At 36.1% G+C, this 18005-nt stretch overlaps 1 protein-coding gene across 1 annotated transcript in view; it reads left to right on the forward strand.

Annotated features, from left to right (window-relative positions):
• PBX3 (PBX homeobox 3) overlaps positions 1-18005 on the forward strand; it is a 220770-nt gene that overhangs the window by 165003 nt on the left and 37762 nt on the right. Inside the window, exons 3-4 of the mRNA XM_052649009.1 lie at positions 1418-1659; positions 13415-13605. Coding sequence (XP_052504969.1) covers positions 1418-1659; positions 13415-13605 — 433 coding nt within the window. The remainder of the gene's footprint in view (positions 1-1417; positions 1660-13414; positions 13606-18005) is intronic.

The following is an 18005-nucleotide window of genomic DNA, read 5'->3' on the forward strand; positions in this document are numbered from 1 at the left end:
CCCTTATTTATTTACCTCAGAACAGGCAACAGATATAATTTTAAATTATTGTCAGTTAGTTTTATTACCCAGTTGAAATTATTCTGAAGTATATTTTTAAATGAAAGTGACAGCTTTAAAGTGTTTTGAGGGAGGAAATTAAAGTTGTGCATTTGAGTTAAGACAACCAAGGGCTCAGTCATGCTGTGGGTATAATTCAGGGCATCTAGGAATGAAATCTGTTCTTAAAGAGAATTGATGGTGGTTTTAGGTTAGCATATAAAATCGCAGAGCTGGTGCTCAGTTGAGTACTTGGCAGCTTATAGATGTTACTGTCATGTAAGTTACACTAGACACAGAGTGTGCACCACTGTGGATAAACAACAACAGGCACAGACGCAAAAGACAGAATCCAAATGCAGACATGCAAGATGCCAACTTCCATCCCCTCCTTCCCCAAGATGCTCTGTAACTAGTGTGGGGATCCTGCTTTTAAACAGATTTACAGAGGTTAATTGGGCTGGGATATTTTAGATTATGTTACACATTAATGAAAATGCTGATTTTGAGCTGTCATGACTCCAGTGCTTTTTATACTGTGATAATTATTTTAAAACTTCTGTCTTCTGTGTTGTTGAAAACGTCTTGGCAGAAAGCCTATGTGACCTGATTAAACCTATGAATTGTCAGCTGTGATCTATAATACTCAGATGAGGTTGCTGACTGGGCATCACTTAGGAAGTTCTTGATTTAAAAGCAAAATTAGATTGAGACTACTGTGCCCAGCACTGCATTGCCATGTTGATGGTATATTTTTAATCCCGTATTTAGTGTCCTGGTTTGATGGCGATTGCTTAACAAATTCATTTAATAATATATGTTTTAAAAGCATAGCTAATTACCTCATAATGTATGTATTTCTTTTCTCTCCCTGAAATTAAATGATGGAAAAGCCCATCTAATCCTGTTTATTTTCTAATTTTTGAATATGGCTTGTGAATATATTATGGGATTTTAAATTCTGTCCTTCCAACAGTATGGAGAAACAGAATAACTGCCTTTTGATGGGTTTGTTTTGTATCCTTGGAATTATTTTTTTCTTTGTAAAAATCTTGAAAATTTTACCCCCTTCCCATTTTTGCTTAAATCATCTAAACCTGGGAAGACTGGGTGTTAGAATATTCTGAGAAGCCAGGGTTACCTTTTTCCAAGGATCTAATCAGAATATATTGAGAGAGAGTGATATTAGACATTTCATAGAAGTAAGAATTTTCATACTTACTGGTACTTATTGATAAAATGCAAACAGTGAAATTCTCAGCATGAATTGTAGTGCACTGATGTTGTTTGATCATTTACTCAAATAAATAAAATACTCACACTATTTGTCCTGTTTCTCGCTTCTTCTCTCTCTGTCTCTCTCTCTCTTTCCTTGAAGGTCTCAGCATCAGAGGAGCCCAGGAGGAGGACCCTCCCGATCCCCAGCTAATGAGACTGGACAATATGCTTTTGGCAGAAGGGGTTTCAGGTCCTGAGAAAGGTGGGGGATCGGCGGCAGCAGCTGCAGCCGCGGCAGCCTCTGGAGGTTCTTCAGATAACTCTATTGAACACTCAGATTACAGAGCCAAATTGACCCAGATCAGACAAATCTATCACACAGAACTGGAGAAATATGAACAGGTCAGCAGCCGCCACTCTCATAGTCCTGCACAAACCCTCTATTGCTCTTCTAATAGACCGCGCTAACTAATTCTGAGGGCTGCGAGGGGTAGGTGTTAATAGAAAGAGCAAAATAAATAAGGTCAATCAGAAATCCAAGTGAACTGTTGAATTCATGATATGAAGTCCCATTGAGATTTTAGAGGTGACGCTAAGCCTATTTTGTCCCATCTACTTGCTTTAGTTTTACTCATTCCCCACATTACATGCCCTTACGGCCACACCTGCAGCCATCCTTCCCCTGTAATCTCACTGCTTGGTGCTCCTCAAAGCTCTGGATCATTAACATTTATGCACTGGCCTTGTTCATAGCTATTATAACAAATTTTAAGGGGAAACCTTGCCTAGCGAGCTCTGCCTGCTATGCTGTGAGCTCCAGAATCCTCCTAGGAGTTAATTCTTAAGGATTATGCCCAACTGAGGGGAGGGAGCTAACTTAACAAAGTAAGCAGGTTCTGGCCTTTCTCTCTGAGGAGACCTCCCAAGATAATTATAGGTTTCCTGGGGCAGAGAACACAAGGCATTGTGTGCTAAATTCCTGATTAGAAAGAAAGTATGGATTAAAAAAGCTGTTCTCAGCAATTATATTAACCATACTTCATTAAATCTAAGATATGTTTGATTTTAAGCTGTATCATTGTGTATGGTACCACCACCAAGAAAAAGTTAATTGCCCCATTGAAGTATAACATGCCATTGATAGTAAAATGCTTCCCAGAGATGCGAAAATATGGGGTAGTCTTAGATTCAGTGAAATAAGGTAAAATGTTGGTGGTTCATTTTAAATATATTTTAGTTGTTCATTAAAGGCTAAAAACCTGCTTAGTTTGAGGAATTCTCACTGAAAGGTAATTTTTAAAAATTACTATGGAAATGTTTAAGTGTACTTTTAATAAAGAGAATATTAAGCTGAATCCTATGAAACTGTCAGGTTTTTAGGTCATAAATAGTTGTATATTGGTTATAGAGTTCACCCTAAAATAAGAAACCTCCTAGATATCCATCAATCCAGATGAATAGTAAAAATCAATGTCAGTCTTATTTTGTTTATCTCCCCTCACCCCCCTCTTTTTTGGGAGGGGGTATTTTAAAATAAGTCCTAGACATCATATCGTTTCATCCATAGATACTTCACTATGTAGTCAGGCATTTATTAAAGTTCAAAGACCTTAGTGTTAGTTTTAATATTGATTTTTCTTCTAAGTTCCCTGTGTAGTATTAGTTGTATATGGTATTTTTTTCATTGCCTTCTCTAATATTCTGGATATGGTATTAATAAGCAAATGCTGGATTCTGTCCCAGAGGTGAGTGTGTTTTGAGGAATGGTAGAAAGATTTATGTAGCTTTATGTTAATATGCAATATAAATTAATATTATAAGATGTCTTTTTTTCTGAATAGGTTTTCTGGGATCTCATACTGTATCTCTAGTCTCATTTGCAGGAATAATTTTTCGTGGAAGATGTGCAAATGAGAATTTTGGAAAAATAGCCTGTGTATGTATATTAAAAAATTGAGTTTTTTGATTTGACATATGAATAATTGAGAGTAAACAGAGTAAGTCATGGTTGAAAAGGTTGCCCTGAGCATTAACAGTAGAAAACGGCTCTAATTTGTAGGATAACCCTAATTGCATAACTTTATGTTAAATACATCTGTACATACTTACAAATAAATACTGGTCACTTTGCATGGAAAGATCTGTAGAATTAGGGGTCAATTGGCCAGTACTTATAGCTGAGGAATTAAGGTGGTTCCTTACTGTCTTCTGCCATATTCCTTCACACCAGCCACCTTATTTTCTCCCTTTAGCCCTGTTGGAAGTTGGGTGAAACTGGCATCAGTCATTGTCATCAAGGTTTTTGTTTTGTTTTTTTAAAAACACACATGTACACACAAAATCTTCATATACTAATCTACTGTTTGTATTTTTGTTTTAAACATCAGACTGGGAAATAATGAATTTTAAAATTTAATCATGAATCTTATTTCTAGATAGGTTCAATAGCCTATTTCCTGTCTCATTTTTAACACAAGAAATAATGGATATATGAAATCTATGCAGTATTATGGACAAATAAAACAAGACGACTAGTTGACTGATTCAACAGAAATTTAGTTTACAAATTTTCTCTAGTAAGTTCTGAATTGGTTTAGAGATAACATTAGCATTTAGTTCTCTTGAGTGGTCTTTGGGGCTGCTTTTTATTGGTCTCCTGTTTGTGGTTCCTAAGTTTGTTAGGATCAGTGAGTTGACCTCTAAGATATAAGATAGTCTTTTCTTTTCAAACTTTTGGGATACGGGGACATTATCTGAGATAGAACTTTCAAGGATCTAGTTTGGAGTTATTAGAAGAGCTGTGAAGAACTAAATGAGATGAAGGCATCAGTTTAGATGAAGGCATGATATTTCTAAAATAGATGATTGTATTATAGTTTCCATTTTACAGATGAGAAAATGAAACTCAAGTAATTTGCCCGGTGTCACACCTCTAGTTAGTGTCAGAATTGGGTTTTGAAATCAGTTTCTGACAATATGCCTTCCTTTCCCATTGAATTAGGCTGCTGCTTGTGTATATAAAAGAACAAAACTCAACAGAGTAGATTTTAAAGATCTTATTGGCTTTATTCAATGATTCATGAGTCGGTCAGCATCTCATCTAGCAAATAGAAGGAGCTATACAAAATGAAAGGTGCCTGTAGGCAGACAGGAACACGACAAGGAAGTTAGACTACCAATGAAAGAATTGGTTGTGGCAAGTTCAGCTTTCTTTAAGGCATGGTAGGTTTCTATCAGGCAGATGACTTCACTCATGCTGACCCAGTAATTCCAGATTGGTTCAAGATTACATTCCTAGGAGAGGCTGAACTGTAATTACGTAGTCTTGGCTGGGTGGCTTGGAGCATAGCATAAGTGACTCCATTTTGGGTCTCTTATCTTGTTTTTAACAATTAGGATTTGTAAATAATTCAGATACATCCCAGTTTTTCTCAGATTTGCTCATGTTGGATTACATTTGGGATGGAATCAGAGTAGAGATGGGCAAAACCCAACTATTTTAATCCCTTTACATTTAATTACAGTGAATCCCTTAACTATTAAAATCCCTTAGAAATTATATTTTTCCTCCTAAAATTACATGAACATGGGTACTTGAGTGACAGAAACCTTATTAGTAAGTAGGAAGAACATATATGTTAAGGCAGAGGCTTTGTCAGAAAATGGTGTTGAGTCTTTTGCTAAAAGAAATAAACTGCATTGGAATCTCAGAGCTATTTACTCCACTGTGTTTTGCAATGAAGCTGTAATGAAAATGTATCTGAAGCCTGTTTAGATTTAGATTGCCATAAAATTAACAAACACTACCACTGCAGTAAATTAAAGTACCTTATAAACACAGCCGCATTTACAAAGCTAAGCAGACTAGAGCTACAGTTAGAGCAAAATTAAATCCAAGCTGCAAGGCTCAGCTTTATGTGTATGTTTTAGGAATGGTACTGTGTTTAAAATCCTGTCCTTTTTTTTACCTCCAGGAAATGTCCTTTGATCATATGTTTACATTATATAGGCTCAGATGTAATGATTTTTAGTGATAATGATCTAAATTCACTTATAAATGCTCTTGAAATATTAGACATAGAATATATATTAGAGTAAATTTCTTCAATATTACTACCCCCTAAAAGGAAAACCAAACTTATTTTACTTTTCTCTTGTTGATCCTGACACCCAAGAGGAATATGATAATTTTTCAAAGCTTGCAGAGATTGGGTTGTAATACTTTTCATCTTGGGTGCACTGCCTTCCACTTAGCTGGGAGAAAAACCTGGTTGCCCCTTTGTCTTCTTGTTGATTCGCTACAAGTTTGTTTATATTTTTTAAAGAGGGGAAAAACATATTTTTTATTTTGTGTGTACAAGATCCCCATATATTTATAAGACTCAAAGACAGCCAGGCAATGGAGGTTTATATGCCCTCCCAAGCTATGGGATGGGATTAGCTACAAGTTTTGGAAAATGTTTTTACTCTACCTTTCAAATATGCTCTTATGATTAAAGGTCCAAGTGTTAGAATAGGTGAATTCCTAATGAACTTGAGCCAAGTATCCTGGGAAGCCTGCTGTTAAGAATTGAAAGCCTTCTTGATCCTTCTACCTCTCTACCAAAGGGAAATGGATACCATTGGTTTTTGCAAATGAAATTTAACTTCGAGATTTGTTCTGGGATAAAAAGGAAAAGATATATATCATGCCCTGTACAGTTCTCCCACTTTGCTTGTACCAGAAGAAATGCTTGTACACAAGCAATTCACTTCATAATTTACAGTTGCTATAATAGAGATGACATATTGAAAGCTATCTACCATAATTATATTGAAATACATTTTTGCTGAAGGCAAAAGTGTTGTAAGGGTCTCAGCCCTCCCTAAGCATCTGGAAACCTGCTGTCTGAGTTCACAGATGTCTTTTGAATTTACCTCAAATCAGGTAAAACATTGGAGCTGAGCAGGTTTACTCAATGTGCTCAAGACCAATTAGGTACTGTTTGGCTAATAGAGGACTCCCAGACTACAGGGGATTGTGGGGGAATGGAGAATGAATGTGCAGCCTAAACCAGTGTAAAAGCATGGCTTTGTGCTTTTGGAGGCCCTCAACAACACTGTATGTTTATATTTGATGGCAAGATCTTTGCTCGTAAAGGATTTTTTTGAAACAGGTTTTGAAATGCTGATGTTATTACATGCGAGATTGTGTAGTCCACAAACTCCTAATCTCATTTTGCTGTTTGTTCTTAATAGCAAAAATATATAGCAGAAAAGACAAAAGGATACTACCTGATGTAAACTTCATATTTCAGTTTCCCAAGCGACCCTTTGTCATTCATTGCTCCAAGAGAAGGGTTTTACTGCTCTGTCAGCTTTCAAACTGGATTTTTTCCTTGGCTGGAAGGAGTGTTTGAGTGTTCCCTTTTTTCCCTCAAGTTTCTAGTCTGTTGACTCTATGTATCAAATGTATCTTTGACCACAGTCTTGATTGATGAAATGAATTGTTTTATATTTGGATACTCTCTTTTTTTCCCCATTTTTTGGGAAGCAGTGTTTGTATTTATTTGAGCAATGGGAAGGCAGACTATGTTAGGTAATCAGAGTAGGAACTTAACTTGCAGAATGATACACAAAAAAATATGAATTTCATAAAATTACCATTTCCATTATCAATAATAACTGCCATTTATTAAGCATTAATTATGTTCCAGGTTCTGCAATTAACATGTATTTTATAGTATAATCCTTACCCTCATGAGACAGGTCCACAAATCATGAGTATAAAGATGTGTTGAGGTATGAAAGAATCTTAAAAAAGAGTGGATGTATGTATATGTATAACTGATTCACTTTGCTGTACAGCAGAAACTGACACAACATTGTAAACCAACTATTGTTGTTTAGTCACTAAGTTGTGTCCGATTTTTTTGCTCCAATTGAAAGAAGAACCATAGGTATTTCATCTTTGCAACTATTTCGTAGGCATATTGATCTCATTCTGGTTGGCTTAAATAAAAGGTATCTTTGAATGTTGACTTTTATTCGGAAACAAGAAGAATTCATTGATTTTATAAGCATTACATAAATACAAAATCTATAATATTTGACTAGAGTTACTTGCAAGGTTATAAAGGTATCTAGAAAATAGATGCATGCAAATTTTGGAGTCTTAAACTTTTAATAGAGATTTATTCTTTCTTTGAAGAGTGACTTTTTAGAATAGGGAGTATTATGATCTGTTTGCAGTCAGCGTGTCTAGATGTTTACAAAAGGCAAATTCCGTTTTTAGATCTGATCATGAACCATTTTAATACTTCCTCTAAAACAGATGCTTGCTCACCGTCTGATTTTACATTTTTTTCTTCAGTGATGGGACCTTACAGGCAAGAAAGGGGTTGAATCTTAAATTCACCATCAAAAAAACCACCATGATAAAACAAACAAAACCCTGAAAACTAATTTTGACTGTAAACCAAATATATATGGATATGGAAGAGATAGTTTTACTATCTCCTATTATATTTAACAAATATATTTAATAAATATTAACAGCATTATGAAAAATCCAGATGTTTCAAATCCTCAGTTATATTACTTAGTCTGAATTTTTAAAGAGAAAGGAACAAATGGCAAGGAGAAAGGCTATTATAAGAATTAATTGAAAATGTTTTTTAGGGACTCCCCTGGTGGTCCAGTGGTTAAGACTCTGATCTCTCAATGCTGGGGCCCTGGCTTTGATCCCTGGTTGGGGAACTAGATCCCACATGCCACAACTAAGACCCTGTGCAGCCAAATAAATAAATAAATTTTTTAAAAAAAGAAAATATTTTTTATCAGATGAAGCCTTCCAGTTTATGTTGATTTAAGTATGTTATTGCGATGCCTGTTTTAAACAAAACATATATTTTGTCTCATAGTAAACAAAAATGCATCCTAGATAATTTTCAACAGCTGGATTAAAAGAAAAAAGAGGTTTCTGCCATTACTTGTAAGTTAGAAAATTCAAGGAATCAAAACTCACTTCCTAAATCTCCTATTTAACCAAAGTGTTTCTATATTTGTATGTGGACATTGACTAGAAAATTATTAACAGACAATTTCACTTGGAAAAGTAAGAAGGCAATGAAAAAAGTTTCCGATGTCTATTTTAATGATATAGTCTTGTAGGTATGACAGAGGATATGATAAATGTTTAAAGTGAGCATCTTATGTTATAAACAGTATTGATGCTAGTTTGTGGTTTGGTGGCCCTTCAAAACAACTCTGCAATCATTTGATCATTCTTACTGCACTCTCTTGTTTAAGAAACTGTGTACCTTTTAAGGAAGAGGAGATGAGGCAGTACTGTGCTCTGCTCTGCAACTGGTACAGATGATGCTGTAAATGAGGCTGTAATTTACTTTCAGTGGTAAAAAGGAAAAAAAATCACTTTGCCTAAAGTGTATGCATCTTTCTTAAGGGTGTACCCAGATTTTAATTATCTAAATGTAAATACTTAACGAATTTTACTTAGAGTAATGAGCTAAAGTGCACACTACATAAATGAGATGTTCTAATTAATCATGTATGAACTACTGGTTTAAAGAAAAGCTATGTGAATTCTGTGAATGTTGGGCTATTGCCAAATTGCTAATCAGCATTTGCATTCATAGATGACTTCACTTAATAAGTTGTGAGACATTCAGCAAATGTTTTAGGAAATTATGAGTTTTTAGATGCAGAAACTTTTTGCTTTTAACCCTTGTTTTTAATACAACCCTGTGGCTGCTTCTTAGAAACCATAGGTAGACATTCATTCTGAGAGAGATTAAAATACAGCCAGAGAAAAACTGAGAGTCAGAGAAGAACTGAAAAAAAAAAAAAAAAAAACAACACCTCAGGTATCACTCACACAGGAGACTTGAAGGATCTATCAAGACATACATTCTGTCATAGACATACGTTGCCATATGTGTGAACCAGATTTGTAGGAATTAGCATTGTTACCTGTGCAGATTAGAAATATACTGGTACAGCAGTTCTCAAAGTTTTTGGTTTTAGAACTTGAACTCTTAAAAATTATTGGAGATCTCCTAAGAGCTTTTGTTCAGTGGATTATATCTATCAATGTATTATAATAGAAATTAAAACTGAGAACAAATTAAAGTATGTATTAATGTAAAAATCAGTAATGAACCACTATCTGTTTAATATAATTTTTTTTTAAATTTGCATTTAAAATAAAAAACACCTCAACATTTAGAAGAATGTCATTGCTTTTACATTTTTGCAAAATTTTGTTATGTTGGGTTTAATAGAAGTCATCTGGATTCTTAAATGTGTTTCTGTGGTCAGTCTCCTTTCCTGTGGTTGAAGTATATGAAGAACACCTGTCTTCACACAAATATGTTATTGGGAAAGAGAGGGGTGTATTGATAGCCTTTTAAAATACTTATGGATATTATTCTCTTGTATTATACCAAAACTTGACAAGTTGTAGTATCCTAAATATTAGCTATCATGAGTCTGAAATCATACCAACTTTTTGTACTCAGTTCCTTTAAAATCTATTGGTCTAGTGCACACTTTGAATGGATCTTCTACTTATGCATATTTTTGTAACATCATGCATCGATCATTTGAAAAATAATGGTTCACTGAGTTATGTACATCTTCCAATGTTGACACCTTATATAACATCAAAATGTCATATTTATTAATATCAATACCAAATTAATCAGAAAGTCTGCTAGGAAACTATAAAGCTCAAGGTAGTAGATGCAGGTTTTCCAGAATTTCACCATTGGCACAACTGCTGTCAGCTATTTTCTTTGATGTGACAAGCTTGCTTGGTTCATTGTTGAGAAAATATCTACCAAATACCCAAATCAGAAAAATTATAATAATTTGTCAATTTTACTTTCAAATAAAAATGGTATTCCATGAAATAGATGACATCAACTCACAACTTAGACAATCACATGAGAGCTTTTTCTCAAGACACCCATCCTTGATGAGCAGTTGAAGTCCTTTTGGTACGCTTTCCATTTTATCACACAGAATGTTGAATATGTAGTCAAAGACTGAGATGTAAAAAAATGAATACCTTCTCTTGCTTTATCAAGACATTCCTAAGTGAAACTGCCTTCTGTGGTTGTGGTTGTGTTTGGGGGGGTTATGTGAATGTATGGTAGTAAAGAATGAGAAGGAACATCAAAGATTACTTAGTATACTATTTCCCAGAGAAGCCCACAAGGTGCTGTAGAGCTATGCTGTCCAGTATGGTTGCCACTAGTCATAAAAAGCTGTTGAGTCCTTGAAATCTAGCTCCTCTGAAATGAGATGTGCTTTTGTAAATGTAAAATATATACTGAGTTTCAAAGTGTGTGAAAAAAAAAGGAATGGAACATATCTCATTAGCAGTTTTTTAAAGATACTATTATGTGTTGAAATGTTAATATTTTTCATATATCGGGTTAAATAAAATATGTTGTTAAAATTGGGCTTTCCTGGTGGCTCAGTGGTGAAAAATCTGCCTGCAATGCAGGAGACTAGGGTTCAATCCCTGGGTTGGGAAGATTCCCCTGGAGAAGGAAATGGCAACCCCATCCAGTATTCTTGCCTGAGAAATCCCCTGAACAGAGGAGTCTGGCGGGGTACAATCCATGGGGTTGCAAAAGAGTTGGACACGACTAAGTGACTAAACTACCACCACATTGTTAAAATTAATTGCACCTGATTTTTTTATTTTTTAATGTGGCTATTAGAAAAATTACAATTTCATATGTGAAAAATAAAACACATTTGGAAAATAGTCAATGCAATAGCAAAAACATTAAATGACCAAAAAATTCTTTTTTCATATGTGGCTCACAATATTCTTCTATTAGACAGCACTGCTCCAGATAAAAGAGGTTTTGTGACCAAATTTATTTGGTCAAAGTTGGATACACCATTCTCCCTTGAAGATTTATGATGATGTATGTTGGCATATTGAAAGTACTGAAGAATCCTGCCCCTCCCCCACAAATTTTAAATTATGGTTAACTCCCCATTTCCCAAACATACTGTATTAACATTTTCTAGAACTAACTTATAAAAGTCTATATCCAAATTTGCTGATTTCAATTTGCTATTCTAGTTTGCTTTTCTTCATTTTACTAATAAGAAAACTGAGGACTGGAGTTTATCAAATTATATAATTTTAAATTATATGAACATCTCTTTTGAGAAAGTACCAAAAAAAATTATAGGTATATTTCTTGGCAGGATGACCACTTATTTTCAGCTTGGCACAAGACAGTCTATGTTGATAATATAGTGGGGAAAATCTTAAATTTACTTCTCTTTACTATGGTTTCCTTAAAGACGGAAAGAACTTCCACTTTTAAACCTACAAAGTTCCTTAATATTTTATTGTCCCGTAACCCCAGACAATAATTTTTAGCCTTTTAAAACTGTAGACTGGCTAAGAATCTGAAATGAGAAGGAAAACCCCACAGGTTGTCCCCCTCAGGAAAGACAAATGTGCATACAACTTAAATAAGATTTGAAGGAGTGTCCTGGACACTCTAGACCTTTCCATGGGCTGCAGGTTAAAAATTCGTCCGTTATAAAGATTCGTCAGGGATAATGTATTTATAGATACTAATCAACATTACTCTTGAATTGTAATACAAAACCCCACCAATCCATAGGTGGCTATTGAATGCCTACCATGAGTGCTGTGCAAATCCATACTCTGAAGAATCCCAGAATCACCACTTTAAAGGAACTTTAAATTTCTTAAAACTTATACATACTTAAAACATAAAAACTGTAACTGGTAAGCAAGACTCATTTTACCTCACCTTAGAAATATTTATATAAAAGCTCTACTTAAAGTAACCGAAACAGCATCCTTAAAAGTTAGTTCTCTCAGGAGTAGTTAGAAAAACCATCCTGTTCTATATGTTCAGGATGTCTGTAGGGAAATTATGTTATTAATTATCATATAATGTTATATCTTCAAAATATGTCTTGCCATGACCAACGATTGTTCTGTGTAACCTGCTAAGCATCCATGCAATAAGATGCAGAATCTCCTGTCTTATTAAAAAAAAAAATATCAGAAGGTATCGTTTTTATGCAGAGAGATAGACAGATGCTTTATTCACCAAAGTGATACTGGATATCTGTGTAGACCCAGTTACATGGTTTTGTAGATCTAAAGAATACAGGTGAGCTGAAAGAGACAGGGACAGGATTTTTAACTAAAATGTTTGAGACCCACATCTGATCCTTATTTTCCTGCTGCCCTTTCCCTGAGGAGTTGAGCTGTTTTATCCCTCTTTCAGAAATGGTGTAGATCCACAAACAAGGCCCACGCCACAGCTGTGTTATACTAGGACGCTGGCATGGCATCCAAGGCCCTTTATCTGCTAGTGCAAATCTGAACTCCCTCTTCTCCTGTACCCTCTTCTCTGTCCCTCTGAACTAGCTTCATACCATTATTTCCAGGGTTTTTTTTTTTTTCTTTCTTTCTTTCTTGTGCCTTTAATTCCTCTTGATTTCCACCTTTATTCCACTTTTCAAAAATCTTACCCATTCTTTAAAGCCCTGATTTCGCTTTTTGCCATGAAGTGATCTTTGTTTCCCAATGAGAATACTTACTCTTTGGAACTTAGGGAACACTCTTCCTGTGATGCTTTGCATGGCCTGCCTGTTTAAGAATTCGTTTTTATACATTTTATCGCACTGAAGGTCAGATCCACATCTTGCTCATTTATGTGTCCTTTCACTGCGTTTGGAAGAGTTTGAACTTCATAGTGTTTCAGTAAACGTAAGTTGAGTAAAACCCCAGAGGAAATAGGAGATGCTTAGTATTAACATATAACATATATCTGTACTTATATATAGAAATTGGCACAGAGCATCCTCCAGTGGGAAAACCTCATTTTGAAAGTGGGCTGAAAGTGGTAGGAAGGGCAGTTGAGTGCTGTTTCCTTGCATGCCTGGGCTTTCATAGTTCCAGAGTCCTGGTGCCCCTATCTAGTTATCACTGCCATTTCACACGTGTCTTAGTTTTCATTTTACCTACTACATAATGCCATTGGCGGTTGCAATGAGATAGAAATTCAGATGAGTTAATGTCTGGGTGTGATAATAAAAAATACCAGATTCCTAAGGAGTGATTTTTTTTTTCCCCTTACAGGCATGTAATGAATTCACTACACACGTGATGAACCTTCTCCGAGAACAGAGTAGAACACGTCCCATTTCCCCAAAAGAGATTGAAAGAATGGTGGGCATCATCCATCGAAAATTTAGTTCCATTCAGATGCAGCTCAAACAAAGTACTTGTGAAGCAGTTATGATTTTAAGATCAAGGTTCCTTGATGCCAGGTATGTGAGGCCACAAATCCATTGCATGGCTTTTTTTTTTTTTCCTTTTCACTCTTTGTATATTATTTTATGTAATTCTGGCCGGTTGGTCTTAGATTCTTCTTTAATTTGGCTATGAGAGCCCTTCTCTACAATGGATAGGTAATTCACCTCATGGTGCCTGCAGTGTCAAGCCTCTTCTCGTCTGGAGGTGGTAGTGCTATTAGCTGCCAATTTGGTGACTCAATTTGGACTTCCCTCAGATGATAAAGAGTCTACTTGCAATGCAGGAGACCTGGGCTCAATCCCTGGATTGGGAAGATCCCCTGGAGAAAAGAACGGCTACCCACTCCAGTATTCTTGCCTGGAGAATTCCATGGACAGAGGAACCTGGCAGGCTACAGTCCATGGGGTCATAAAGAGTGGAACACGACTAACACTTCACCTTCTGGTGTCTCAGGAAACAAATAGTGTTAGTGCTGCTAATAATGACTTAGTAATATGTAGCCTTTTAATTCTGATGCTAAAAAGTATTTTTAAGGATAACATTCAGTATGTAACTTTGTTTTAATGCAGGTTTGTTTCCTAAGAATTTCTTAATATTATGTTGCTTGTGCATATTAGAAGAAAATCCTTCAAGATACAGATATTTCTAAGGAGGAAGTGGTACTTTAGTTACCACAAAACCCCAAACTCTGTTTTTCCAAATCTAGAGGAAAGCTTCTGAGTTTCTCCTGTAGGGATACATATTTCTCTTTTATCTGAAGCTTTCACCAGTTTTCACTGGAGTTAGGTAATAAATTGCATATGATGTGTTAGACCTACTGGGTGACCTAACAGAGGAACTGTCAAGTTCCTACTCTATGCTGCCTCTACAGGAAAGCCTCCTGGGCATTGCTAAAGCCTGCAATCAGTCTTCAACATTGTAAAGGGGTTTCTATTTTATTTTTCTTTCTCTCCCTTGGAATCTCACAGAGGTGATAAGCATTGTCCAAATTTCACAGTATTAAAGAAAACAGCTAAATTAGCATCTCAACTGGAAAATAAGATGTGAGGAACAGTCTTCATGCCAGAGCTCTTCCCTGGAGCCAGATAGGAAAGATGCCACCTGATTATGCTCCTGTTCTGCCGTCTTTGGTTCCTTCTTCTATACTGAATGAGTCACTGGAACTCACCAGTGCTTTGTTTTCAGCATTTCTTGTATTGGCTCTTTTTTTCCATCCAAACTTGCACTGCTCAGTTCGTGTTCATCCTTTTGTCCCTGGGCTAGCACAGTACCATCCCACTGTACTTTTCTTCCGCTCATCCTCCATAGCCCTTTTATGATGGACTCATTGCTTTACTTGAAAACCACAGTAGTTTGTCACTGTTGGATAACACATGCACACAACTTAACCTGGCATTTGAGGCCTTATGTGACCTGTCGTGGCCCAGATTACTTTTTTGTTGTTGTTACGATTTAAGTTTTATTTCTTATTTTTCCTATTTAACAAATACCAAGCTCACTATGAAAAATTTGGAAAACATGTAGACTAGAAGGATGAGTGATTAAAGACAATCACTTTTTTAACTACCCAATGGGAAAAGAAAGTCACTGTAAATGTGTTAATATATTCCTTTCTGGTTTGTGGTACTTTTTTAGTTTCATGTTCTTGTGATGGTACAATATGCATAATTTAGTTGGCTTTTTTAAAAACTTACCATGAATAGGTAAACATTTTTCATATAATATAAACTATTTTAAATGTTAATTGTTGAAGTCTACCAGATGGATATATGATAAATAATTAACTTAGACATTTTTTCATTTTTGAGCATTTAAGTTGTTCCTGTTAATTTCCATGATAACCTCTTCCTTCCCCTTCCTTTCTTCTTTCCTTCTATAAATATTTATTTGTACTGAGGATATATAAAGATAAACAAGATTGGTTAACTTACTTGCCCCAGTTGAGTTTACATTCTACCTGGGGAAATAAGCAATAAACAAGTAAACAAATATGCTATAGTATTTTGCTCAGTAATGTAGCGAAATATGATAGAATGGTAAATGCTATGAGGAAAAAGCAAGGTAAAGGGAGAGAAGATGACGGAGAGAAGGTACTGTTTTAGATAGATTTTTATTGCAGTTAGTCTTTCAGTAAAAATCTTTATGCTTTCAACCTTTGTGATCTTTAGAATTATTTCCTAAGGATTAATTCTCAGAAATGGAATTATTAGATCTAAATGTGAACATTTTTAGTGCTCTTAATATATCACTAAATTGTTCTTTCCTCTGTTTAATCCAAAATGAAATACCTCTTGGTCTCAGCCATTTCCTCTGACTGGAATTCTTCCTTTTCCTCTGCCTAACCACCTCTTCCACTACCACCCCTCAACTCCTATCCCCAGCCTTCCACAACAAGTCATATTCTCTCCAACCATTTCCCCAACTTGGTCACCAGTAATGAGTTGTCGTCTGTGAGGGTGTCTAGCATGGAGCCTGGAATTGAGGCAACGCTCATGTTTGTTGATTTAGTGAGACCTTGGTCATCCTTCCAGGCCTGGCCTAAATGGTCCCTTTTAGGAAGCCCACTTTAATCCTTCCACTGGACTGGTCCATGCCTTCTCATGAACACTGATACTGTGTTGATACCATTCTCCAGACCAAACTTCATTCAGACTGTCTTTACTGTAGCTTTTCAGGATCATTTCTTTTCTTCCCGAGTAAGTTTCGCTGTTAACTGACAGCAATGGCCAAGTCTTATACATATCCATTCCCCACAATTCCAGTGTCTTATAGTGTAAAACTGCAAAAAATTCTTTATTGACTAACCAGATGAATAAATAATTCCACTTACTACTTATAATAGCTCAAAGCATTAAGGAAACCAAAGCATTAGGAAACCAAAACCATTCTTAAATTGTAAACATTGAGCATTTTAATGAAAAGTATTATGCAACAAAGATATTTAAAAGTATTTTCTTCAGAGGAAGGAGACGTATATAGGCACCTATAGGTGATTCATGTTGATGTACAGCAGAAACCAATACAATATTGTAAAGTAATTATCCTCTAATTAAAAATAAAAAAAATTTTTAAAGTACTCTCTTCAGAAAGAAATCTTTCCTAACACAGCTGCTGTTCTTATTTCTACAGATAGTTTCCCATTCTTGTCAACATGCATGCTTTTTTTTTTCTTCACATAACTGCATTCATAATGTATACACCTAAATGATTTATACTTCTTCCAAGAAGAGAAAGGAAGTTAACAAGCCAGAGTGAGCAGAGCCAGGGTGAGGCCGTGGCAGAGCTTGAAGCGGAGTCCCTTCTCCCACAGAGATTGCCGTTAGGAATGTTGTAAGGCCTATGGGGCACAGACCCGGGACAGAGGCATCACTGCACACTGGCCTGAGGCACAGCCATTTAGAGAGTGGTGAAGCCTGGGGGAATGAAACTTAGGGGAAATGCTTAATGGGAATTTTCTAAAGAATGTTTTTCTAAAAAATAAATGAAGTATAAGACCGAGTTCTCTCTTACGCCTTTGAGTGAATGCAAATACTGAGCTTTACGTCCATCTATTCTTGTAGTGCCTCTCAGCAAGCCCTCTGCACTGAGAAGGCAAGGTTTTTCTGCTCCAGGCAAACATGCTCATTCAGATATATGATCCCCTTGCTCACCCTGGCTTTTTGTAAAGCCATACTCACATTTTCTTGGTAATTGGACAAGCCGACGCATGTAGCGGTGTAGAACAGTTAGGAATAAATTTGTGTCAGTCCCTCTACTCTTCTAGTAGAAGGGCTATAGTTTGGATGCAGCCAGACCGTCTGGGGTGAGTTATTCTATTCTGCCCATAAATTTGTTCTCTGACGTTTTTTTCGTGTTTTCTAAAACCAACCACTCCTAGGCAATGTCAATAAACGAGCCAAACGAGAGTAAACTTCTTTACTCTCCCAATACGTTTCTGCTCATTCCTCCTTTCATAAGTCTTCATTTCCCAAAGAAATGCCCTTGTGTGATTCGCTCCACCGTACCCGGTCTTGCTGCTGGATTCCATGTTTTACACTGAATCACAAGCTCACATATTTACATGTAATGGAATTGAGTGGAGTGGCTGGATGAGGGGCAGTGAGGATTAGAGAAATGGGTACACATCTGAGGGGACAGCCACAAATTAGCTGGCTGCCTCCTGAGAATGTGAGCCTGGTGTGACTGATCTTCCAAGTTTTCATAGGCAGCCAAAAACCTTTACAAGCAGGTCATTACTATACTGTCTCAACAAGCATTATCAGTGGGCCAGGCAATTACTTGTAGGTTTGACAGTTTAAGCATCTATTCTAGACCTTTTCTACCCTACACTCCCACTCACCCACTCACCAGACTGTTCCTCTTGTAAGCCCCAGGAAAGGGCTTTGTTTTTCCTGTCAACAATGCCTGACTCCTG

Source organism: Budorcas taxicolor, chromosome 11 (assembly GCF_023091745.1).
Source record: "Budorcas taxicolor isolate Tak-1 chromosome 11, Takin1.1, whole genome shotgun sequence".
In the NCBI taxonomy this organism is placed as follows: Eukaryota; Metazoa; Chordata; class Mammalia; order Artiodactyla; family Bovidae; genus Budorcas; species Budorcas taxicolor.